Source organism: Coloeus monedula (assembly GCF_965178545.1).
Source record: "Coloeus monedula genome assembly, chromosome: 13".
Taxonomy (NCBI): domain Eukaryota; kingdom Metazoa; phylum Chordata; class Aves; order Passeriformes; family Corvidae; genus Coloeus; species Coloeus monedula.
The window spans coordinates 17380324-17406274 of record NC_138793.1 but is presented as its reverse complement, the minus strand read 5'-3'; the positions used below and the strand labels follow the sequence as shown (position 1 = coordinate 17406274).

Sequence of the window (25951 nt, the reverse complement as noted above, 5' to 3'; positions counted from 1 at the left end):
AGGAAAAAACAGGCAGGATGTGTAATCAAGCACACACTAAGCCTCAGATGTGTAAAGGATCTCTCCCTTGACCTCTGTCCCTGCCTCGTGGCAGGTTTTCTCTCGTGGACAATAAAAGGCCTTTCACCATGGCTCAGGTTTTAAGTCCCCACATAATGTATTCTGTTAACATAAGATGATGGTAGCAGTCCTTGAATAACAGATTTACTATCAGAGTTGTATAGTTAATTTACTATCATGCCTTTGAAACAGATTAGGAATTCAAAACTAACACTGCATCAAAAATTTTGCTGGCAGCTGTCACAGGACCAGCCAGGGACACACCCACGTTAGATTGTGGACTCCACGGCTTTGAATTCCTACTTCTGAGTCATTCTGGGATTTTTAATTTTAATTTTTTTTCCACTTCTTCCAATTCAAGTTAGGAATTTTGTAAATCTTGTTTGGAAAGCTTTCTCAGAAGCAGCAGAAATTTCCTGTCAGTTCTCTCTGCCCTCCAACCCAGACTGGCCACTTGATTATCAGCTCTGGGTGGTTCTAAGCCCAGAACCTTAAATAAGTTCCTCATGTTCCAGTCACTTGCACATTTTATGTGGAGGAATAGATTGAAGCAGACAGTCCTCGTTTTCCTGGTGACCCAGAACAGCCATTGTTACACGAACACCTTTAATCTCCTCTTTCTGGGTTTGAATTGAATTCAAGTGGGGAGAGATGAAAGAAAGCACTGCACAAATCTGCTACTACAGCTGGTACTTCTTAGTTTGTCATATGTTAGCTCTGATTCTCTTTGATTCTTTTGAAAATTATTGCTTCTATTTCTTAATTTGACAATCAGGCATTCATTACTATTTTTTTTGACTATTTAAAAAAACCCTCCCCCCATCTTTCTCACAGCTACTCCCTCATGGAAAAAGAGCCCAAACTTACTGCATTGTGGTATCTATCAATATATTAATTTAACTTCTCCCTTGGAGGGTTTTCTTGTGCAGAGTACAAATGAGCAGATAAACAACACTTCATTACTTACAGCTCAGCAAAAGACTTACAAAATAAACTGAGGAGTGAAAGGAGGATTAGGGTCAGGCTGATATGGAGAGCATCAGTTGCACTGCAGTCCATTTTGGATTTCTTGCAGGTACACACTTGTAATCTCAGTTCTGTGGTGTTGGTCAGAGGAGGTTTTCCAGAATCTGTCACTGAGATGGGGATGTTGTAATTGGCCTTTTTCAGGTTTTGAAGCAGGATGACCTGGGCATGAGTATCTGAAAAAGATGAGGGGAGAATTAGCCAAATGTTGGTTGCCTGGAGAGGTGGAGGAATCTGCAAGCAACATCAGACATGTCAAAGTTACTTATGGAAATTAGGAAGAAAATGAGAATACACTAAGAAAACCAAAATAATTGAATTGGAGGGAAGAAGAGACAGAACTGAAATTCTTTCATGGACTGAGAGCTACCTGCAATAAGTAATATATGATTTTATATATGTTTTGGAATAAGTATTCCAAACCCCACCAAAAGAAAGACTTGTAAGAGCCCCTTTTGTTTAAATACATTATTTAGTCTAAAAGTTATTGGCAGAAGTTGCCTGTGAAAATGAATATACTAATGAAATGCTAGGGCCTGTCACCCCCAATACAACAAGAAGAGAGAATAAATTTACTTGCCAAAGGAAAAAACAACTCTTCTTGCCAGGAAGTACAAAGCTGCTGAACCACTCTCACAATTTCCCTGAGAAGGCAGGGAAGGGAAGTAAAGCCCCTTCCAAACCCACAGATCTGCTGCACCTGGGGAACTGAGGGCCACAGCAGCTGTTGGCACCCAGGTGGGTGGGATAATTCTTTTAGGGTGTTACAGAGGGGTGCTTTGATGTTTGGAGAAGAGCCAAGAAAAAGGCTCCTCCCCTTTGTCCTGCAGGCAGGTACAACCATCACATCCATCTTTAGTTTTTTCTAAGACTGTGACATGAACTAAAAGACTGGAGTGTGCCAGAGATAAATAATACATTCCAGAAAAGAAATAGGAATAATCTACATTAAGAAGAAATAATGTGCCACAGTTTGACATACAAACCTTCTGCAGTTTCATGAGCCTCTTACCATTCATGTGGAGTCCCATGCATTGGGGTATTTTACTTGTGAAGAGTTCAAATACTTAAAATTAGGAAGTTTTTCAATTACATTGCTAAAGCCCATGCAAGAGTTTCATGCTGTCCTATAGCAAAGCCTTGTGCACCTTGTGCAAACAAATCCTGTGCCATGAATTACAAAATTATCAGTCATTAGTAGCCCCTCATTAACACAAAGATAAAAGCAGACAGTTCAGCCAACATATCAAGGAAAGGAAGAAGTTTCAGGTTTCAGAACAGGTGTGTTCCACTGGCAGCTGGTCCCAGCAGATCCAGCACAGGGTAAAGCAGCAGCAGTGGGTCCATCCTACAAGATTTTCAAGCAAAACTGCTCCTGAATTCCTACAGTGCCTCAGGGGGAGTACACTGGGATAGAGGAGTGGGAGGAATAATTACACAATAATCAAAGTTACAGCCTTACTGTTAAGCCTGTTGATTCTCCACAACTTTTCTGGGCCGGATTGCTTGCTGAGTTCAAATTTGAATGGATCTGTGTTGGGATGAAGGTCTTTGTCTGATGCTCCTAGAACCACTACCCTGAGATCTTTTGCATCATCACAAACTTTTGCCAGTGTTGGATAAAGGGATGGGACATTGTCATTGACATCCTCCAAGGTGATGTGTAAAGTTCCTGTACCCGTAGCAGGAGGGTTACCTATAGGAAAAAACAAACATCTGTTTATTAATTCATATTTCCATAAACTCTCGCTCTTATTTGCACCTGCAGGCATGCAAAGGGAAATAGTTTTTATTGTTCTTACCTCTTTTATATGGAAATTATTGCTTAAAAAACCTGATGAGCCACTCTCGTAAATTCACTATTGCATTTTCAGAATGAAGCCTGTCTGATTCTCAACAGTATGGAAAATTATTCTAAGGAAACCTCTGGGAGAGGAATATTTTGAAGTTAAAATGAGAGTAGGACATGAATAGATATCTGGAACAGAATCTGTTCATCAGCACATACTGAGAGAAACATACTGGGAACCATCCCCTGGATAGATAGCACAGTATTAAAAGAACCAAGAATAAGACAAGGAAAAGTGTCAGCAGAGAGGAATCAGGTTGTGTGGTGGGTGCCCAGAAGCAGAACAGGACCAGATCATTCCTAACAACCCTCAGGGCCACATGGAGTTATGTCAGCAGAAGTGAAACCTGTCAGCAGGCAGCTCTGGGAAATGAGATGAGTTATTTACCCGTGTAGCAGCAGAGTTTCAATCCTTCTCAAATGATTTGCCAGCCTGCCTCAGCCCTGACCTGAGTGCCCAGCTGCAGAGGTGAGGGTGTTGTTTATTCACCGTGGTACCGCTACAAGGCTCTGTGCCAGGGCTGTGACTGACAAACCAGCCCCGCTGGCACTGGAGGAGCTGGGAAGGCAGAGTTTGCCTGCTGGGAGCCGGCCTGGGACCAGCACCTCATTTCACAGGGGTCACCCAGGAGCTGACGAGTGCTAATAACTTTCAGTCACTGCAGATGTGTGCCGTGGCTGAGCCAGTCACCCACTGCCTTCAGCCTAAAGCACAGCAGCTCCTTTCAGCTCCCTTTGGCACCCCATTAAAATCATGTCGAGGTTTTTGGAACGCACATTTCATCCTTTACTGTACCCGGCACTGAAGTGCTGCACTCGTGGGTTGTTTATTCCTTTTTTTTTTTTTTTTTCTAGTTTAGCACAGGGAACTGTGATCCCTGCACTTCCCTGAGCACAAACCCTTCGCAGGCAGAATGGATTCAAGAGGCTGCTCTTAACCTGTGCAGCACCAGGGCAAGGTGCCAGAGCACTCGCAGTTCAGCCCTGCAAGAGGCTCCCTTCAGCATAATCACCCTGCCCACTGCAGCCCAAAAACCGGGGAGACCTCGCTGTGCCGGGGGAGCATCCCGAGGGAGGAGCAAACACCCCATGGTGTGGATCTGATAAACTACTGCCTGCAGCGGAATGCAATTAGTCCTTCCAATAACAAATGTTACTGATGGTGACACTTCATCTGTTTCCTGCGCACAGAAATGCATCACAAAGGCAGAATGTTCATCCTTCTCCAGCTTTGCCCTCCCTTCTCATCTCGCACTTTGTCATCAGAAGGGTTAGGGTTGAGTTCTTTTTAATGAAAAAGAAACTATTTTTCACTTTTTATTGGACTAATTGAATTTGCAGAAAGACTCCAATACATTTTTTGTTCTTGATATATTATTAAGTAAAGTCATATGGCAGAATGGATGAAAAGACATTCTAGTATTTGAAATATGATCATAAAAGGCAGCCTTTCATGCACTTAATTAAACTGCTGTCTTTAATTTTGAATGCATTATTTCCACACTGGACTGATAATGTCTTATGCACTGCCCTTCTTATCTTTCTCTGAAGTCAGTAATATTAAAATCTGCCTTTTGAAATGAAGAAGCCAACAGCATTATGGATGTCCTGCTATTTTGTCACACACAGATATGGCTGTGTTTTCCCTGCCGTGCAAATGTTTCACTCTTTGAATGGTTCAGGGGCTGGGCAAATATTACACTTAAAAAAGAGAGAAAGGAAATTGCTTCTGTCCATTTCAATGACTTATTCTCTGCTTGGTTTATTTATAATGATTTAAACAAAAAATCTTTCTGTGATTTATGAAGACCTCCAAAAGGAAAACAAGCAAATGTCAGGGTCATAAACTGGAGCTTGTTAACACGCGTGTCATAAAAATATAACAAGAAATGAATCAAGCAAAAATGGTCACAACTCATCCTTTGGGAATATATGACTTTCGTAAATTTGACAGTATTATGCTGTTGAAATAATTCAAAATCCCATGATCTCCAGGCGCCTTTGATTTTGAAAGGAAAGATACCCACAGCATATTTTAATTCCAAACTAAAACTTCTTCTATTTTTTATTGTCAAACCTTGTGTCTGAAAGCAAAATTAATGAGCAAAGCAAGACCTAAAGGGTCCAACAATCCTCGGGAGCAGCTTTTCCAAAGAGCTCTGATCCCATATTTGCCACTGACCAGAACTGGCCACCCCTCCTGAGGCCGAGTACTTTAATTATTTGGGTGCCTTTACAGCCACTGGGGACACAGAAAATTCCAAACTCCCACAAGTGGCACATCTGGGAATACACCATGCCAATCACAGGAGTGCAAAAGCATCACTGATTTGTGTAAAAGCTGCCAAAACAGAGGCTGAAGGATGGATAATTTCATCCTGAAACAAAGCCATAGATTGGTGCTGGACTGGAGTCTCCAATGCAAGGGGCTGTTACCAGGAAATGTAGATTTTAAATTGGATTTGAGTGCTGCCAGCATAAATGACCATGTTGCTACATCCAGCCGGAAAAAAAAATAGTTTGAAAAGAAATCTTATAGAAAAAGATACTCTGTATATTTTTAACGCTTGAATCTTAATGAAAAGCTGTAGAGAATAATATCAGAATTATTAGTACAAAGTCTTAAATTATAAGCCCTCTTTGGAATAACTGAAGTGTATTTTTTGCAATGTTTTTCTCTGAGAATAGGCCATTATTTTTTAATATTCAAATTATATTAAAACAAATTTAATATAAGAATATTGATACAATTTCGTTTAATTTGTGAAAACCAACAGAAAATCCTCAAGAAATATTCTCCCTTCTTGTTTGATTTTTTTTATTTTGACACCAAACCTGATCTCAGGTGGAACAAGTTGCCCGAGGGACAGTAAGGATAATCAAACACAAAAAAGTACTTTTTCACATGCTTTAAATAAACCAGATGAAAGTCAGTTTCCTTGCAAATAATATAAATTGTCCAGTGGCATGGCTGAGGAACAAAGCATTGATAACCAACGGACAAGAGAAATGTCAGACACAGAAGTCAAAAGGTGTTAGGGCTGGGAGGCCCTGAAGCTGTGTTTTCACTTATATTTAGGTTTATGGTTTATATCATAGTCTTATAGCAAATGAATATTTATGTAAATGCCTTTACATAAAATCTACTTAGAAACAAATATGGAAAAAAAGGAATTTAATTTGAACTAATATGTTTTCTGTTTTGTTATGTATTTAAGAACATCAGAAGGGTTGGATTCTGGCAATAGCTGATAAATTTCCAAAGAAGAAAATTCAACCATTCCAGGGAATCCAGCTGCCACGCAGATCTAAGCCATGGCATTTCTGGAAGCTATTTTAAGAGATTTTAGGAAGAATGGAGGATGAACCGTCTCTTTTCACCTGATAATTATGAAAGGTAAAAAAAAACCTTCTGTACTCATTTCTTCTTATTAAATTAAGCTTCCAGACCCATCAAATTATTACAAATTTTCTATACATTTTTATGCCATGATGCAGGAATTACAAGGCCATTTCAGCCCTGGGGCCAGCAGGGCCCCACTGCCATATGGATTCCCTCTTGGGCTGAAAGAGTGGAAATTCACTTATTCCAAATTTTACCAGAATATTTATGGTTTGCCATTTAGCAGCAGTTGTTAATCCGCTTGCACTATCACTGATGTGACCCCAAAAGGTCAATTCCAACACTTTCCCCCCCCCACTGCTTCTCCTTTTTTTGCAGGGCAACAAAGTTGCAAGGATACAAAATGAGGGAGCAATTATAGAAAGAACCATTTTTCTTCATATTTCAGCATGGAAAAATCCTCTAAGAGTGTGGGTTTGTTAATTTCTGGCACAATTACCTCTCCCCTGGCTCACCCTGAATGAAACCTTCTCTCTCCAGAATTCCATAAACTCCATCTGAATCTCTGTCACATTGGGGTCAGCTTGGAACTACAGAAACTACAGAATTTCCTTCATTTTACTGCCATTTAACTGTAAAATGTAGGACTGCCTAGGATATCTCCTTGGGAGTGGATTTTTCACCAATTTCTCTTTTTTCAGTTTCATAGTTGCCTGAAGGAGGAGACAAAAAGAAAGAAAAGAGCGCTGTAGAAGTTTGGAGCAGCCAGACTGGGCAGTGCATGGTTAGGCCAGGTAATGTTTCGTTCTCTCTTTGAAACAGAATCACAGAATGAATTATTCCAACCTCAATTAGGTTGGAAAAGCCTCCAAGCTCATCGAGCCCCACCTTTGCCTGAAGCCCACCAGGTCAGCCAAACCTCTGAGTGTCACCTCCAGGGGTTTCTTGAACGCTTTCAGGGGTGGTGGCTCCACCACATCCCTGGAGTTCTTCCCTGGCAACACTTGAGAGCTCTTTCAGTGCAGAAATCCCTCCTGATGTCCAGCCTGACCCTCCCCTGGCACAGCTCGAGGCTGTGTCCTCTCCTCCTGTCGCTGCTTGCCTGGGAGAAGAGCCTTGCTGCTGTCAGGGGTCTGTAGGGAACTGCAAGGTTGTTGGAATTGTAAAAAGAAGAGAGGCCCGGGACTCTGGCTGGGGGAGTTACTTGCAGTCCAAAACCAATGTGGTTGATAAGAGCAAAACTCCGTTTATTAGCAATCCAGAGGCACTTATACAGTATACCAGCTTGTGAACTCTTAAGTGGCTTAAAACTTATCAAAGTGCATTTCTACTTCTACCTAATTGGACTGACATTGGCAAGCTTCTACAGTTATGTTATGATTAAAAGAATTCAGTGTTTACCTCCCCTTCTCCCTTGGTCTTATCTACACAGCTGTACCTTCTCAAAACTCCCTTCTTGTTCTCACAGAGATTTTTCTCATGCAGAGTTTTTCTCACACACAGGCCTTTTGCTTGCAGGCCTATTGCTTGTACAGTTCTTTTATTGATCCCATAATTCTATCAATCATCCATGCCCCTGATCCTTTAATAATTGCAACACAAGGTGTCTCCTCAGCCTCCCTCAGCTGCTCCTCACATGACTTACACACACTATTCCAAATGACGGCTCTGAGAACAGTGCTTTTCATGCTTTCTAATGATGCTGCTCTGAGAATCTAAACACAAATTTCTGTCTCATCCCTCATGTTGGTTTTTTTCCCCCTCCATATGCTGTTTTTCCGCTCAGAAAAGCTGTGTGTGCTCGGTGCTTTGGCAGCAGTCCCCTCACTGCAGGCAGGGATCCCATGCAGACAGCCCTGTTCCGTTCCATCCCATGCTCAGGCTGAGCCCTATTAATGGTTCAGCCAAAGCAAATGGAACCAGGAGAGTGGGAAGACACCAAAATCTGGGTGTGTTGCTCACAAAACTGCTCTCCTCAAAGCCATATGCTGACATCTCAGTCCCTAACTCCCCATCAGTCCAAATTTCCTATGCATTTTCCGTATATATCGACAAAGAGATGCTCTGTAAAATACACAAAATAAATAATCTTCCAAAGTTACAACCCTTCATTCATCCCCTCAGATAATATATGCAGCTCCTATTTTTGAGTAATTACATTTCAAAAGAGCACAGCTCTTTCAGCATATCAAATTGCTACTGACACACGCCATCCGTCTTAAATACTGTTTTCAGCATTCTAATTTCTTTTTCTAATCATGGGCCCGTGATGACAAATTAAAACAATATTTTGTGTGCAATTCATATTTTACTGAAATTTAAAATGGCAAGAAAAGGATGAGTCTTCAATTTATTTCCTCTTCTCAATTAATATAGCAATTAAGATAAGGGGTATAAAACTGGCTTAATTGGGTTGCCATGGTAACTAATTGCCTGATTTCTTCAAAAATAGCGTGTTTTAGGTGGAATCAATCTATGGTAATTTAATTATGTACATCATGAAGCGAGAAGACAGGTTAGATACATGTAAGGAAAAGTTCTAATTGCAAACTGCCACACAACTCTTTTTTTCCTCCAGGTTTTTCTGGGTGTTATGTGTAACTCTTCACCACACAGAGTACAGAATAATAAGGTTTATTTTTAATGATTAGCAGTGCCAAGACCTGCACATTAAATGGGATTTCCGGGATTACTTGGGCTCAACTGGGCCTTGGAAACATGGGAACAAGGGAAAATTAGACCCTGATTCAGGACTTTTTCATTTTGCTGAGGAAAACTGAAATAGTGCCACAGCTCACAAGTACAACTGGCCACAGTCAGAGAAGCAAGGTCGAAGTTGCTTTTTTTTTTTAACTGGCAAAGTGTAGAGCAAGGCAAACCCTGAACTGACACCTAAAGCTACTTTTAATGACATTTATTCTCTTTGTTTAATGCAGTAGAAGTTCTCATATTCCCAATTTCTGTCCCAGTAGCCCCGTGGTGATAGGAATGGCAGGGAAGGAAGCTGGAATGCTCACACTGGATCGGACTCTCTCGCTGGGAGAATCTTTCTCCCTGGCTTTGGGTGGGTGGGACCCCACTGGGGTGGCATGGGAAAAGTGAAATTCAACTTCAGTTTGCATTTAACCTGACCAGCAATGATGTGTGTCATTATTTGTCACCATGTGACAGTCTTGGACAGCATAGGTGGGTTTTCCATGACTCAAGCCACCAAAAATAACCAAAGATTTTGTTTCTAAAGAGATAGAAAAAGCTACAAAATGCGATATTAATTCCAAAAAAAAAAGAGGGATTATTGCATAAACAAGGTAAATCTGGGGATAAGTTATTATTCATGCCTCTAAAAGGAAAGGGAGAAACTAATTTTATCTTTTAAAGATTTCACACATTTTCCAGGTATTTTTATCTTCACCTCCAGACATGGTTTACTCCTCCCTTACTTTTTTTAGATTGTGACTCAAACTCTCAGAATACAGGAGAAAAAAAGACCTTTCCTGGAGAGTTTTTAGCATGGCTCTCCTTATGAGAAGAACGTACAGGTGTTCTGCTTTGTGATCCTCATCCCAAGTTTCCCAGTGAGTACCAGAACCTGCAGGATGACACCACAGCACGGTCACGCAGCACATTTGGAAGGTTTGTTCCACACGGGTTTCTCAAACTCAAATGCTTTCTCCTCTGTGTTTCACACAGGTGTGTTTGGCAGAAAAGCTCCCAATAACTCTGTGACACCACATTGGGTTCAGTGATTAGAGGGCTAAATCCAGGAAATAAAATGTACCATTGTTAGCAATTTTGTTAATTGAATGAAATCTCTGATGTTTCCCAAGATTGCATAAACCTGACTTTGCCCTGTTATCAGCTCATTCTCAGACTAAACACAGTTCATGACACTGTAATGTGTTAACTCTGCTGCATGGTATTTCCCACCAATGTTTAATTTCTTCTTTAATAGGCCAGAGACTCTGTGTCCACACAGGTCTTTAATAAAAAGTTTTCAAATTCCAAAGACACTTACATTGACCTTTTACTGAAATCAAATGTACTGAGAAAATTAGGGTATTTCTTCCAAAAAGTAATTTTTAAAGTGCAATGCGCCCCCATAAAAGGTCAAAATTTATTATCTATAAATTAACACTGTTTCCATCAAATTTGCTGTTACACATTGTTTTAAGAGTGTTTGGAAAGGTACAGGAACTGTTTAGATCAGGAATAACATAATTCTTACTTTACCACCTCTACCTGCAGTTAGTTTGATAATGCTGAGAAATAATATCATAAAGGTCAAAAAGAATCTCATAAAGAGCTAAATTATTTCTTGCAGTGAAGTGACTCCATTTGCTATGCCCCATTCATTGTTACTGTCTTACTGGTAAAGAACAGTTTTGTGATATCCCAAAAATAGAGAAAGGTGTGATGGATTTATACAAAGAACTACCAAGCACAAAGCTCCAGGTTTTACTTGTGACAGAAATATCCAACACTTTACAGATTAAAAATAATGCCCTGGCACTGGCTCCCTGCACTGGAGTGTAGTAACAAGGAGCCAGTGCCTGCTGGAACTGATGACAGATTCTCTGTTGACATCAGCAAAAGGGGATGGAAAAAGGATCACTGTGGGGTTTGTTTTCAGCTGTCTCCACTCTTCACCCAGGACAGCACTCAAATGTACAGTTATTTTATAAAGAGGTGATCATGGAACACAATGGGACAACAGATTCTTTTCTATAAGCATATAAACTCTAAGTGCTATGAACACTAAATAATGTTTATGGTTTAGGATATGGCTAAGGTACTTCAGCAATGTCTAAGTAAAAGGCTTTATGTGATTTTAGAGTTAATCACTATAAATTCTGGTAAAGATTAGCCCAGAGCTCACAGTGCCTGCTCTGCTGGAAGCTGCTCTGGCTACCCATTCCCACTGCTGGGCTGTGCCCTGGGCATTGCCTGAGCTCTCTGTATTCCCAGGAAGGGAAAGCAAAGCCTATGGCAGCTCAGACTTCCTCAGTGCCTGTGCCAGCACATCTCAGATTTGACTCAGACATAAGGTGAGAGGCCAAAGGAAATAAAAACCTCCACTGAATGCTTTTGAAAAAAGAATTTCTGGAAAAGTATTTCTTTTTTCCTCTCCTCCCTTTTCAACCCAAGCCTGTTAGCCCAAGCAAATGACTTGCTTTATTGGAAATGCCTCTAAATTTTCACTTTATTACCCTATTTCATTTGACAATTTTTAATCCCGCCTTTGGCTGCCCTCTCACTGAGAAGTCCCAGGCATATCCACTGGTATTAGACAGGCTCCACTTATTACCCTGAAGAAAGAGATCTGCAGTCTGTGGACAATGCTGCTCTGAAGAGAATGCAGAGAGCTACATTCAACCTGGATTTTTTTTTCCCTTTTTAAATTAACACAACCTTCTTTTTGAGTCCTGAAATAATTCTGTATTCATGTCATAGCATTCTACCACAATTTGGCTTCTTGTCTAATGCAATATTTCAAGCTGGGCATTAGCTGTGATGGCTGGAGAGATGAAGTGGGTCTCCCAGCTGTGCTAGTTCACATTGTCAGTGGCCTGGAAATAAGTTTGGGATCACTTTCCAGGGGTATTGTCAGTCCCAGTCATCCCTACAGGGGACGAGGCAGACTCCCAAGCTGTTGAGATCAACTCAAAACTTCCTTGGCTGCTTTAGCCACAGAGTCATTCATGAAGGCCAGCAGAAATTTTTTCCACCTGCCAGCCCATCTCTAAGTTTAAGGTGCTCCCCAAGCTGCCTGGTAATTAATCCAGAGGTGATACAGGGCACAAGGTTAATATGAGCTAATTAAGTTCTTCTGTTTATTCCCACTTCCAGGTGTGGCAGGGCTGCACACTGCAGGAGTGCAGTGCTCTGAAATGGCCATTATTATTAACCCCTTAGCACCACAGTCCTGCATGCACACATGTGGTGTGTAACCACAACATTCACAGGAGTTTATGGTGCTGGGGAAGATGAACTCCTGCACCAACAGAGCTGCACAATCACAAATAAACACAGCTACAGGGGCTGGAATCAGGTGCTGGCTCAGTACCCCAGGAGAACAGGATTCCTTCCCTCTCTTTCTCTGCTGTTCAGCACAACTTTCCCTTCTCTCATTTTTCCAGAATGGAAAAAAAAAAAATCTGAGAACTAAAAGCAGCGAGGTTCTGGGTTTGCATAAATGAGCAAGGCCTAACTTGCAGCACAAAAGTGTTCCCCAAAATCCACATTACTCAGGCTGGTTCCCACAGTCAAAACCACTCAGTTTCTTTCTCCATCTGTTCTCTTTGACAATGTCTGACTTCACCTTTAAAACACAACTTTGTCCTTTGGGTAACCCCTCAGTAATATCCCAAATTTTTACTTTCATTGTGAGATGACATTTCCCAGTGCACCAGGTTTTAAGATGCATTAAAAAAAAAAAAAAATCATCTCTATCCAATAGCAAGTAAAAGACAGAAATATGTTTAGTACTACATTTCCCCACAGAAATTTCCTAAGGAAAATATGTATATTAATATATAAGTAAATCATCATCTCAGCAGAATTTTTTTTCTGTTCTACATAAGGTGATATTTTTTTTCTCCTGTCAAGCCTTGCAAATGTTCCCTGAGTCATGTGCTTACAAAAATGTAGAATTGCTCTCTTAAAATGAGCATTTTACAATTCATCACCAGGGCTAAACCAGCTGCAGCTGTGAAAAAGTGTTACCATATTAGCTGTAATATTGCAGGCAAATCTTTTATTTATTTTATGCCTTTAGCTCGAGAGATTTGGAATGTTCAGGATTTTCTCTTTCTTTCTCTGCTCCAAAGTCACTCACTGAATTTTCCCTAGATAGCTTAATTTGGATTCTATTTGACAGAAGGAACTTTAATACACACAATATGCAAAAATTGTTGCATTTTAACAAGGGGTTTAGTGATGTTTTTATTGTCACTGTTATTGCATTGAATAGATTATAATCCAGCATATCAAGGATGCATTGTTATTGGTATTTAGGTGCCTCAGGCACGCTGACTGCTCAAATACTGTGAAGAAATTAACTCTGATTGGGATGATTCATTAACTCTGATTTATTACTTTCCAAGAATGTTTCTAGACTAATTGCACCTAGCATTAAGACATCAGTGTGGGAATAAATGTGTGAGGTATAAACCTAAATTAAAGCTGCTCTAAATTTGAAGTTTTAAGGTAATTCCTCTTTCTTCTATTTTCCACAATGATCTCTAATACCTTTAGGTGGCCATGCAGGGAAGTGCTGCAGCACATGGTTAATTTTACACGTGCAGCTTCCAGAACAGAACTTTTCAAGCAGGAAAACCACAGGATATTATGGGTAATAATATTAATTATAATAATATTAATAATAGTAATAGTTACCACTGTCTATGGCCAGGAAGAGAGCAGTGTAGACGTTGTTCTGCACGAAGGGAGATTCCCGGTCCAGGACTGCTGTGGTGCCAACGGTGCCGTTGGTAGGGTTGATTTCCAGCCACCCTGCTGGGTCCTTGTACACGGAATACCTGAATAAAAGTGCAGAGATTGTTATCAAATTACACATCTAAACACAAAACAATCACTTTACTGCAAAGGAATTTGTCTTTGCACTCAGTGGCTTTTATGAGAGGATCTCCCAATATTTCAAAAATGCAATTTAAACCTTGTGCCTTCCTTTAGAGACAGTTCAGCGTGGTTAGGCTTAGCTGGCAGAGGGAGATACAGAGAGAAGTTTGAGTCAATTTCTTTGGAGATAAATATATGTCCCAAAGTTTAGCAGACAAATCAATATTTAAGACATTACATAGGAGCTGTTTCCTACTGCTGTGTCACACAGCCAGAGCGCTTCCAATGCGCCTCTGCATCCACACTGACCTCATGAATCCTGTCACAGCCCTCCTTTTCCCAGACTCAGAATTCCAGTTGGACTAGAAGTTGTATTTTTAATTTACTTTTTGAGTGTTTTTATTTTTTTTTACAATTAGTTATTTTGGGTGAGCTGGAAATGCACTGAATTGTGGGGAATGGCAGCAAAAAGAGAGTCAGACAGTGAATTCACCAGGTCTGTGGGGAGGTGGTTACACCCAGCCCTGTTTGCACACATTTATTCTGCACTCTGGGATCTGGAATTTCGTCCTTCTGCTGATTAAATTCAACCACATCCATGTTGCCTTAATCAAAGTTTGGAAATGCTGTCTCCAAGACCCCCCAACATGAAATTCGCTGGTGTCCTTTTTCCCTTTAATCAGCACAAATATTCAGCTCCCCAAAACTGGAAATGTTTAAAGAGATTGTGGAGTTTACACACCAGGAACTTCCCTGCTTGACTGAAGCAATAAACGTAAGAATGTTCATGATTAGGGCCTAATTCCATACTCAGTTAAATATATTAAGTAATAGAACAATGCAGAAGTGAATTAACTGACACCAATTCCCTCTCCAATTAAATGTGTTAATATTGTAAAGCAAAACTCCAATCATATAATCAATACATGGGATAATAACCTGTTTATCTTTTTTGTAGTGAACTATTATAGGTCATAAACCACCATAAAAACTTTTATAGACATTTTAAATTACCAGTAATTGACATGGAACCTGTAATTATTTAATGAGTCTGTGCCAAGGCAGTGCCTCACAGCGGCATTCACCTGGAAGTGAATTCACCTGAAACTCCTGTATGATAATGCTGCCCAAAAAAAAAAAAATTATCGGTGCAACTGTGAGGGAATAAACAAAAATAACACATTGTTGGGGGTTAAAAACAAGGTAAAATAAAATAAAATGTCAGCTGCTAACAAAGTGCTGACACATAGCCCTGTCCAGGCTGCTGCTCTTTACCACAGCTTTGCTTCAGGCTTGAAAAATGCAACTTCCTGGGTGCTGCTGAGCCTGACTGTGGTGCACAGGAACATTCTGGTGCTCAGGCAGCCAGAGTGAGCATCAAAACTTCTGCATATACAGCCAGGAAAAAATACACATCTTTATGAGCTGTTTTTATGTTAAAATAAGTTAAAGAGCAGATTTGGAAACCAGAAACTTTTGGAATTTATGCAGAAAAGGAGACAAATAGGGAAAATAGCTGACTTATTTATGCTGGCAGAAAAGTAACTCAGAGCTTCACCACTGGCTTCCCCCAGGAGCAGAAATTGTCCCTTAGGGAATATGTGGAAAAGAATCAGAGGAAGACAGTGCACAGTGAGATGTTCCATCAGCCCAACATGTCCTTCCACTTAATAGCCATTTAAACATTAATCAATACCTCAGCTTTATCTCCCACAAAAATGAGTGCCTGGAATGGCAACAGTGCAGATCATTATTTCATTTCACTTCTTTGTTTCTCTTTTTATTGTTATTTTTATAACTTTGCAACAAAGGTATGCACAAAAATATGAAACAAGGGCAGCCTAAACAATTCCTAGTCTGTTGTAAAACTGCAAATTCTCAATTAACCCTGAAACCATTTCAGAGGATTCAACACTTCTAAAGTAATGAGAATGTAAAATGGATTGTATTATCTTCCCTGATTGCTCTACAAAGCACTGTTGGCTGTGCAAATAAAAAACTGGATTGTATAACCTGTAATTTGGCACAGGATATTGTAAAAGTAGTACTTTGTCTTTCCCACCACACTTTTTACTTATTGTAAGAGCATATTGCAGTACAGTTAAGATGATTGTTCTTTGTTCCATTTTTTTGAGGGCTCTGCTAGCAAAGGTTTAGAATAGACCCATCATAAAAACCATGATAAAGACAGAAGTTTGGAATGCAAAGATTCACTTCCCACTTTTGATTTCGGTGGGATCTGCTGATTGCACAGCAGCTTTTAAATCAGACCATTTTTTAGGTGGTTAAACATGAACTTGCCTGCATGTACCGACTGTTTCTTCAGTCCTAAACACACTGATACATCAGATGTACACAGAGCTGCGCTCTCTGGTGTGCCAATTACTCTTTGGTCTTATTCTACTTTACAGCAGTGAAATTTAGAGCTGCTCCTGGAGTTTATTTCATTGTGGGTTGTTTTTTTTTTATAAATTTTAAACTATGGTAACAGCTCACAGTTCCCAAGGGCTTGCATGCCAAGAGGGCAGGGGAAAATGGGTGTAACATGTTCTGATTGTGATCTCCTTGTGCTGGGTTCATGGCCTGGCATTGTCTATAAGCCAGGCATTGCAAAGAGAGCAGCAAAAACAATTCCCTTCAGCTGGAAATTGTCTGCTGCAATGTTTGAGTGCACACCTTAAACACAGCCCTACAAAGAGGCACAGAGAGGTTATGGATGCAGAACAGAGCACAAATCAAAATACACACTTGTCTATTTGGTGCAAATAAAGTAGCAGATATATGGAAATAATTTAAAATTTATAAATGGCATCTCCCCCTTGCTGCAACAGAGGGAAATAATTCTGAGAGCAGCTCCTGGGGTTGCCTGGTGCCGCTGGCTGGTGGCTCAGTTAGCAAAGATGCTTACACAGAACAGAGCTGTGTCACAGAAGGTGTGCAGAGGTGTGTAACACCGCCACAGAAATCCAGCCAGAGCCACAACCCTGCACTAACCACAAACAGGGTTTCACAGCCAACAGTGCCATGGCCCAGGGTGTCACAGGAGAGCAGCCAGGCACACTCAGATGCTGCTCTTGGCAAGGGCTTCCAGAGCTTGGTGTCCACCAGACCTTTCCCACATTGAGTCAAGGAGGCTCAGCTCTCACGCCTTGACAGAAGGGGAAGGAAGGCAAAATGCATCAGTGCCAGGCGTGTGCTGCATGACACCTCTGAGCCAGCCTGGCGTGGCACTGACCGGAGGGAAGGACAGTGATTCTGTCAGCGTCGGGATTTTCAGCCTGGGGCATCAGCTCGAGCTGTGTCCTACAGGGACACCAGAGCTCCCGACAGGAGAGAAGGGCTGCAGTGGCTTTGGTCCCTGGAATCAATGCCTGATCCTCCAGTCAGGCTTTGTACACTGTAGCAGCTGTTGACACCATGGTGGAGCAGGGAGCAAGGTTGGGCTGGCTGAACTGGGACTCACAGCCTGGATTTTGGGTCCCAGCTCCACCAAAATGGAATTAGGGAAGCCTTTCATTCATGCTACATCCTCATCTCAGGGTTAAAATGGTGAGGATGTATTTCTGCCTGGAAAAGCTGTTAAAAGGATAAAATCTGTAAATCACTGCAAAAGGCCTGAGAGCACAGGGCAAGAAGGGACATCAAAAGTACCAAGATAGACAGAACAGAAAAGAATATTTGAGTGGCTTTCTAAAGATGCAGAAAGATATTTCCTGACATTTTCAAATTGCCTATCTCCTTAATTCTTTTTAACCTATGTTTGAAATAGAGTCAAACCCATATGAGTAAAAATCCATGTTCTCTGTCATCCATCCATCCATATGTGTGTGTTAACTTCCTGGTCTTGGGCAAATCTGGAAGTGTCAGCTCCCCATGGCAGGGGGTGGAACAAGATGATCTCTAAAGTCCCTTCCAACCAAAAACATTCTGTGACAAGACACTGATAGTAAAGATTTTCACACCATTTCACTCTGCCTGGCAGGAGCCAGTCTCAGGAATATAACAATTTTATTCATACACAACATCCAATTCATACCTGCTCCTTTTATGGGTCCTGGTCTCAGCAACGTAAGTATAAACAATCAGTGACCTAATATTTCCCCTAAGTATAGCTGCACGTTTGCATTTGGAATGAAGAACATTCACATTATTCACATTTGCTCATGCTGGGACTGCAGCATGTAATGGCAACACCTGATTTTTTTCTGTGAGCTCTTCCAGAGCAATTCAAGTAAAATAATAATGGAGAAGGTAACTTTGTGTGTCTGTGCCTGTGAGTTCAGCATGAAAAACCCTTTTGCCTCTGAATGAAAAAAATCTCTAAATACAGATATTCTGTAATCTTTAAATGAAACCAATATGAATTTCTGGTTAAAAAATCACGAGCCACTACCCCTGGAAAAAGGAGTAGTGGTATTTGGAATGGGTATTTGGGAGAGACTTGTACAGCAATTACAGCATGAAGATGCACACCTGGGGAAGCAGTGATGCTTCTCAGAGAAAGATAAAACAACTTCCCAAAATATAAGTGCAACATTAAAAATCTGGATTAAAACTGCATTGTGCTCTATAGAGGGATGACATAATGCAGAGTTTTAGAGATCAACTGCTTTCCATGGAGCTCCCTCTTCTCCACTGTGCTCTCATTACCTTTTGCCTGCACTAATTACGGCAGCATATGGCACCAAAAAGAGCAGAAAGGGAACCTTATTGCAGCACAGCAATTCTCCAGCTGAACCACACCCACGCTCATTACTGAGGGCGCACGGCAATTTTTCTGCTTTTTGGCTATGAGATAACAAAGGTATTCCTGCTCCCAGGCTGGTCTGGGTTATAAGCTTTGGGGAGGGCAAAACCATAAATATCTGTACCTTCCCAGCCTTGCACAGCTGGGTCTCTTATTCCTACCCCACGTGCAACAAAAACAATAATAACAATTCTCTAATGTCTATTACAGCTAATGTTCTGTAACTATACTCACATTTGGTTTTGTAAAGATCATTTTTATGCAACTTCCGAGATTGTTTTTTTTTTTATCTTTAATTTTAAAATGTTTGTGGCATTAAAGCCATTGGAAGAATGTTGTCAGAGCAGTTGTGGGTTTTCATTTGCCAAGGCCAGGTTGGATGGGGCCTGGAGCATCCTGGTCTGGTGGGTGACATCCCTACACAGGGCAGGGGCGTTGGAATGAGGTGGTCTTTAAGGGCTCTTCCAACTCAAACCATTCAATTATTCTCTGATTCACTTTTTTTTCAGATATTGAAGAACAATGTGGATTGATTAAATGGAGTAATTTCGAGGTGCAGGGCAATACAGAGGTCTGGATTCCATTTTTTACTCAGATATAAAGCTGCTGCCCAAAATCTTCTGCTGCAGCCCCTAAACACAGCTTTGTACAGGGCACTAACTTGTGGCCCTTGTGTTTAGTGTGACAAAGCCTGTCCTGACAGCAGAAGGGAGGTGTTATTTGGGATACCTGAATTCATTTCCATTACAGGTAAGTACTAAAAGGCAACCAGAGGATTTCATATCAAAGGGAAAACAAAAGCATAAATGCATCATCACACAATGTTAGTGAGACAAAATGTAAGCATTTAGACATGTCAAGAACTCCAGGCCAGGTTATAAGAGAAATGATAAAGGGAGCAGTGCTGACCCCACTAAAGGGCTTTTCCTGATCTTTTCCTGTCAATTGTAACCATGCATGCTGATTCCTGATCCTCAAGGCTTTCAGAACTGTCTGTGTGTCTGACTTTGTGATTCCAGAGAATCACGGAGTGGTTGGGGTTGGAAGGAACCTCTGGAGATCGTCACTGACAGTTTTCAGGACCTGTTGTGAATCTTAAACCTCACGGTGTCTGGCCTAAACCTTGGCCTAAACACAGTCCTTGTGACCACGCTCTATTAACACAGAGTTAACCCAATCTTCCAAAGAGGTTGTTAGAGAGTCAGAAAGGAAAATAAAATCTGAACTGACCTCTGCTTGTACTTTCCAGTGCCCGTCTTTGATTTACACACTCCAGCTGCCAAGCTAAACATGGTTAGCTTTCTTTACCATTAAGTCGTATGAAATGAACAGATTTGAATTCAGATTCAAATGCACTAAAAGTGTGGCTCTATGCTACATGTGCAGCAGGCTGTGAAAAACCTCCTGCAGTGCTCTCCTGCAGACATTTGGACATGCTCAAATTACTTCGGCTAGATTCTTTAAAAAAAATAAAAATCAAAAATGTAGAAAAGCAAATTTAACTGCAATTGATACTATTATTAATCAGAATAAATATATCATATACATATATCATTAAAACCTAAAACCTGAAATAAATCACATTTTATGGCCATGCTGTTGAGAAAGATGTTAGGTCAGATGCAATTTTAAACTCACTGAAGATTGAGGATTTATGCAAGAGCCATTTTTCAGCTTTGTGGGATGGATTTATGGGCTTGCAGACCATCTGTATTTTCACAGGCTGGAAATGTCAACTTAGAGTACAATTAAAAAAAAAAAAAATTAACCCCCTCCCCCCAGTGTTGTGCCACAGGTGACTCTGTGCATTTTTGGCCACTGAAAACGCACATTTCTCTGATAACCTGGGTGCCTTCCAGGGTGAATCCCTCAGCTCTGCAGGTGGGGCATCAAAGCTTTTGTTGTAACTCCCTGCAGCAGCTTTCTCCTGGGTGACCCCAGAGTGTCCCTCAACTTTGTGGGAGTTTATGTCCAGACTTAAGTTTTCAGATGCTTTATGCTGATCCTGTCTGAACGGGCATCACAATTCCCTGCCTTGGTCCTTGTCTGGCCCTGATCTCAGGGATTTTAGCCCTGGAAGTGGCTCCTGGGGCCTGAGGGTTTGGGTTGCAGGCTGTGGCCACACTACAGGCAGGATTTGCTCCTGTTTCCATCTGCAGAGCACTTTGGTGCACCCCATCTCCCCATCTGAGATAAAGATTCCTCAGTCCAGCTTTATTTTGCTTGTCACATCAGGGATTTAATAGGCTGGCTTTCATCACAATTCTCTATCTCCAATGATACAATCAAAACAGAATGAAAAATTAGATGAAATTCAGTTTTTAGTCCCCCGCCACTGAGAAATGTCAAATGAGAAAATGGTTGACTAATTAGTTATTTGTGTGGAGAAATAATGGTGTAAACCCCTTGGTAAACATGAAGAAAATAACAGGAGCAACTAGAATAATAAAATAAACCCAAACTCAAAACCTACAGCAATTAATCAAATGAAAATAATAAAATTGTATTAATGAGGCGGTTAAATAAAATGCTCTGGAAATGAAAATATTTTTTGTTATTATTGTACAGTCTTTCAAACATTTCTCTATGCTGAAACCTAATTTTCTCTTTTTTTTCCTTCGGGGCAAAAAAAATCCTAGAAGATGAGGTGTAACAAAAAAAAACTTCCACAAACTCATTTATGTATGTTTTAATCAGAAGTGATTAGGGCTATGGTTAAATGAAGCCAGAGGCTATAAGTACCAGAATTATTCCTAAAGCTAGGGAATAATACACCATATCTGGGACTAACACACTGGTATAATCAGGTTGTTACTGTTAGAATAATTGTCAACACATGCAAATCAGTAAAAGTTTTCTCATTGTAGCAATTGTGCCTCAAAAGCTAATCAACATCAAATGAGCTGCAGGGTCTTTTACAAACTACCCAGAGAAGGTTTTTGGCAGCAAAACTCTATCAAAGTTTCTGCACACGCCTGTTCTTTGTGCCTGTGCTTCCAGCAAAGGCAGCTGCTCCCACTGCAAATCCATTTGCTGCTCCCTGTGTCCAAGAACCATCCTGGTAGCTTTGAAAAACTGGAAAATTTTTATAGGAGCCCAGCAGATCCACCACTGAAATGTCAGTATTGAACAGAGCCATGGAATAGCACATTTCTGCAGCTTCTCCAGTTCTTTTTTCTAAGGGATGGGCAGAAAGGAGGTTGGAAGTGGCTCACACTGTGAAGTTTTAATCTATCCAGATCAGTAGAGCTCCTGCTGGACTGGCTGCTCCCAGCCAGGAATTGCTCTGGCAGCTTCCAGGAAACCTCAGCTGTGCCCTGGCTGATACCAAAGTCACAGTGGAAACACCCTGGCCTGGAAACACCTCCCAAAGGGGCAGGGCAGGGGAGCTCAGCACAGTTTGCATCCTGAGCCTGTGCATCCAAACGTAATCCCAGCCTGGCTGCTATTGACTCTGGGACTCATCTCTAATAAGGGAAGTGAATTAATGTTTCTGCAAATTAATTTCCAAGAGGGAAGGGTAACAAATGTGCTGAATAATCATTTCAGCACAGTTTGTGTCCTGTGCCAGTGAGAAGCCCTCACTACAGCGATGCCTCAAAGCAGAGTGAGAGCAGCAGGCACCCCTGGGCACCTTCAGCTGCCTCTTGCACACTCACTTGACTCTTTTGTTGCCTTTTCCCATCAGTACTTTTCAAAGAATTCCAGTCCAATACAAATCTGGAGGACACTGGATATCCCAGTGACGGGGAATAACACCTTGCCGCTCTGCAAATGATTAATAATAAAGTCTAGAACTGCCACAGGCCTTTCTCCCTGTTGCCAGAGGAGCAAGAAATACCAAGGGGGACATTTTGGGAATCAACTCCTGCAGATTTAGCAGAATTACTTGCTTTGATACTAAACATTAACAACATTTCCTGTTAATGACAGCTCTTTGGGAGCCAAAGAATGTTCACAAATGACATGGAAAGAGCAGTGTCTCAATGTGAGCATCCACACATGGTCCCTGGGACCACAGCTCCACAGCCCAAGGCACTCAGAGTTATTAATAGAATGACTTTCCTCCATCCTAACCCTTACAATATGTAATTTTTACCTCTACAGTGCTAGAGGAAATCCTGGAACGGTTTGGGTTGAAAGGGATGAACCAGCATAAATATTTTCACTTGCATTTTCTTAGCCTGGCAACAAAGCTCAAAGGAAAAAAACAGGGGTAGCATAAGAAAGGACAAAATTTAACACACAATAAATTGGCTGTGCAAGAAGTTGCAATTCAGACAGCAAATCTGTGAAGGAGCTGATAGTGCCAGAAAAGCAATCGCAGTTGTTTCCTGTGCTGACAGAGCTGGGGGATTCCCGAGCTGCCTGAACTTGCACAGGGCTGGTTTCTGAGACTCAGCTATTCCCAAGGCATAGCACGGAGATGACGGGAGAGCAATAACGTTCTGCTGATTTAGGAAATCCTCCGAGTTCCTTGGCAAGCTGCAGTCGGAGGCCTGGCAGGAAAAGCAGCCCCAGCCCTGCTCCTTCCCTCTGCTCTCCCTGTCGAGCGCACAGCCCTGTCCCCAGCTCTAGTTAAACATGATGGGACAGCCAGGATCGAATGTGCTGCTGCCCCAGGGTTCCCTCCAGACACTCATTTTCGTGAGATATTGGCTGCTGATCCGCTGATTATAAGTATGTTTTCATGTATTTGACAGGCATAATCTTGAGTGGCAAAGATCCACATTGGAATCCAGACTTCACTGAAGGAAAAGGAAAACATTGATCCTGGGAGTTGAGCTGAACCTGATCCAAGCAAAACCTGGCTTAAATCTTGGGGTTTTTCTCACATTAGAGTACTGCCTGGCCCATTATTGTGGTCTTTGCTGAGTGTGGAGCTCAGCCTCAGAAGGATATTTTGTGTTTGCCGTTCACAATAACAGCTGAATTTAGAACTGACATCTCGTAGAGGGGATTTGCTCAGCGAGCAGAGCTGTGTGACCCCTCAGGAGGCTGCAGCAGCACCCTCAGCCTCTCCTGCAGAGCCACTGCTGCTCCTGCTGCCACAGCCTGTGGGTGCCACAGCCCTTGCTGCCACCAGCTCCCCATGACAAGCTCCGAGCACACAGGGATGCATTCCCATCAGCTCCGTGTTCCTGCAGGCAGAGCTTTGCTAGCGAGGCTGGAAGGTTCCACCAACACATCTGTACCCACCATAGCATCAACGACAGCTCTAAACCAACAAAATGACACTACTTGTCCCTCTGACCCCCACGGGGTCCTTGAAGGAGGGAGCTGGATAGAGGCAGAGCCCTGTGCCGGAAATTCAAGTTCCTGCTGGCACACAGAGTTGTGGAACCACGGGATCGTTAAGATTGGAAAAGATATTTAAGATCATCAGGTCCAACCATTAACTGAGCACTGCCAAGGCCACCCCTAAGCCGTGTCCCCAGGTGCCACATCCACGGGGCTTTGGTCACTTCTAGGGATGAGCACTCCACCACATTTCTAACTCCTGGTATGACACTGGGAATCAAAGGCTTGTCCTGGCTCCAACCCTTCACGTGGCCTTGCTAAATGTTAACTTCAGGGAGGAGATATGTGGTGTTCCAAACCCAGGCAAACCATTCCAGGATGAAACGGAATCGAATCAGAATGGTTTTGGTCACAGTTTGATGGCAACTGAGGAGTTAATTAGGAGTTGTTATTTAGGAGTTAATTGCTTGTTGCCTGTTTAAACCTAAGCACCTCTTATTAAAGTTGAATTCTCTGTGGGACAGTGCAAGAGCAGGAGATAATATAAAATAAAATATGTCACTTTGTTATCAATAATGCAAAAATTGATGTGTTTTTCCTTTCAGTTCTCTTGCTTAGCTTTGTTTAAAAATAATTGTATTCATAGTAGGAAAATAGACTGTCCTGGTGCTTTTGTATAGTTATGTAGCCCAGAGGAATAAATACCCACCAAGGAAAAACACTTTCTAACCTCGTAGCATCAGTAACAAGAAAAGGAAATGGTGGGTGAGAAATTCAGTAGCGTGTTTGATAATGTGAGTACATAATATCCAAGGAAAAATTACATTACCACCTGATAATGTGAAGAAAAAGGCACATTTAGTCCTGGCTAACAATAACTCTTAAATTAAGATTTTGGGGTTTTTTTTCCAGCTGATTTCAAATACACTAAGTACTTCATGGGTGCAGTTTTATAGAAGAAACTTAATTAATTCTCTTTCATTCTTTTGGTAAGAATGGACAATGCCCTATTTGAGTTTTGTTTGACCGATTACATTGAACTATACAAAAGAAATGAGACCTCTTTCTGTCCTGAATGTTGCAGCAATGTGTGATATCATGTCACATCTTTTCCTTTATTTTCCGACAGTTTTGTTCCTTTGCCTAATTCCCTCTCTTTAATGACCATGAAAAATGAACAGGGCAGTGTGACCTATCTTTTCTAACCTTAGTAAATCAGATTCTCAGGCATTACAGCTGTCCATGGATGTCTCTAAAGCCATGGATGTCTCTTACCCACCTGGCCCTTATGTTTCAAGGTTGTGCATAACCACATCTTGGGTGTTTCATTTCCAAAGTCATCAAGTCCAGGCTGTTCCATTTGTTAGGGGTTGCTGTGCTGAATTTCCTTCTTCCCCGCCTTTCTGCCTATTGGAATCTCTAACACCCAACATCCAAGGGATGCTAGAAAACAAAATACTGCTTTCCACCCATTGAATGAAAACATTAAAACTCGGATTCCACACTCTGTTATGTTCACTCAAGGGATGTTCGTTGTAGTATCCCTTGTCTGAGTGATGTTACTGTAAGACAAAATTGTCCTTGCACAGCTAAATATTAATAGAGGATGACCAAAATGAAATCCTGAATTTCCTATTTCCTGGAATTTCCTATTCTGAAAAAAAAAAGTCACAAGGTGCATTTTTATATATAATATACAACATATTAAACCCTCCTGTGTTTTTCAAGGAAATAAAAATTTAAAGTGTATTCTTTACCAAAAATTATCCTTTATATACTAAGAGGTGAGTTCATGCTGAAGAAGTCTCAGTAATTTCCCTTTGCCGGTTAAAAAGCTTCTTTCTTGCCAGGGTACACATCCTGTGTGCATCTGAGGGCTTGCTCTGATGTGCTGCCTACAACAAATCTACTCTGCACAGCACAATTTTTATATCAGGCTCATCATCATAATAACCAAGCCCCCACCAGACATATATTAAACAACATGACAAATGTGTGTCATTTAAGAAATCTACTGGCCAGTGAGGGAAAATGTGAAGAGGTTAGAGGGGAAAGCACTGGATAAGTATTCATTTATGACACAAAAAGAGCTTTCATTAGATGTTAA

The 25951-nt window shown here is 41.3% G+C and overlaps 1 protein-coding gene across 2 annotated transcripts in view; it reads right to left on the bottom strand.

Moving 5' to 3' along the window:
- Positions 1-25951, bottom strand: part of CDH13 (cadherin 13) — a gene marked incomplete at its 3' end in the record, with an annotated part of 447244 nt that overhangs the window by 18004 nt on the left and 403289 nt on the right. The window contains exons 11-13 of one of the 2 annotated variants that reach the window (XM_082289860.1): positions 13674-13816; positions 2549-2782; positions 1047-1262 (exon numbers count right to left, since the gene is read on the bottom strand). In XM_082289860.1, the coding sequence (XP_082145986.1) occupies positions 1047-1262; positions 2549-2782; positions 13674-13816 (593 nt within the window). Of the gene's footprint in view, positions 1-1023; positions 1263-2548; positions 2783-13673; positions 13817-25951 lie in introns of those variants that run through there. The other variant, XM_082289859.1, reaches the window with a different exon arrangement.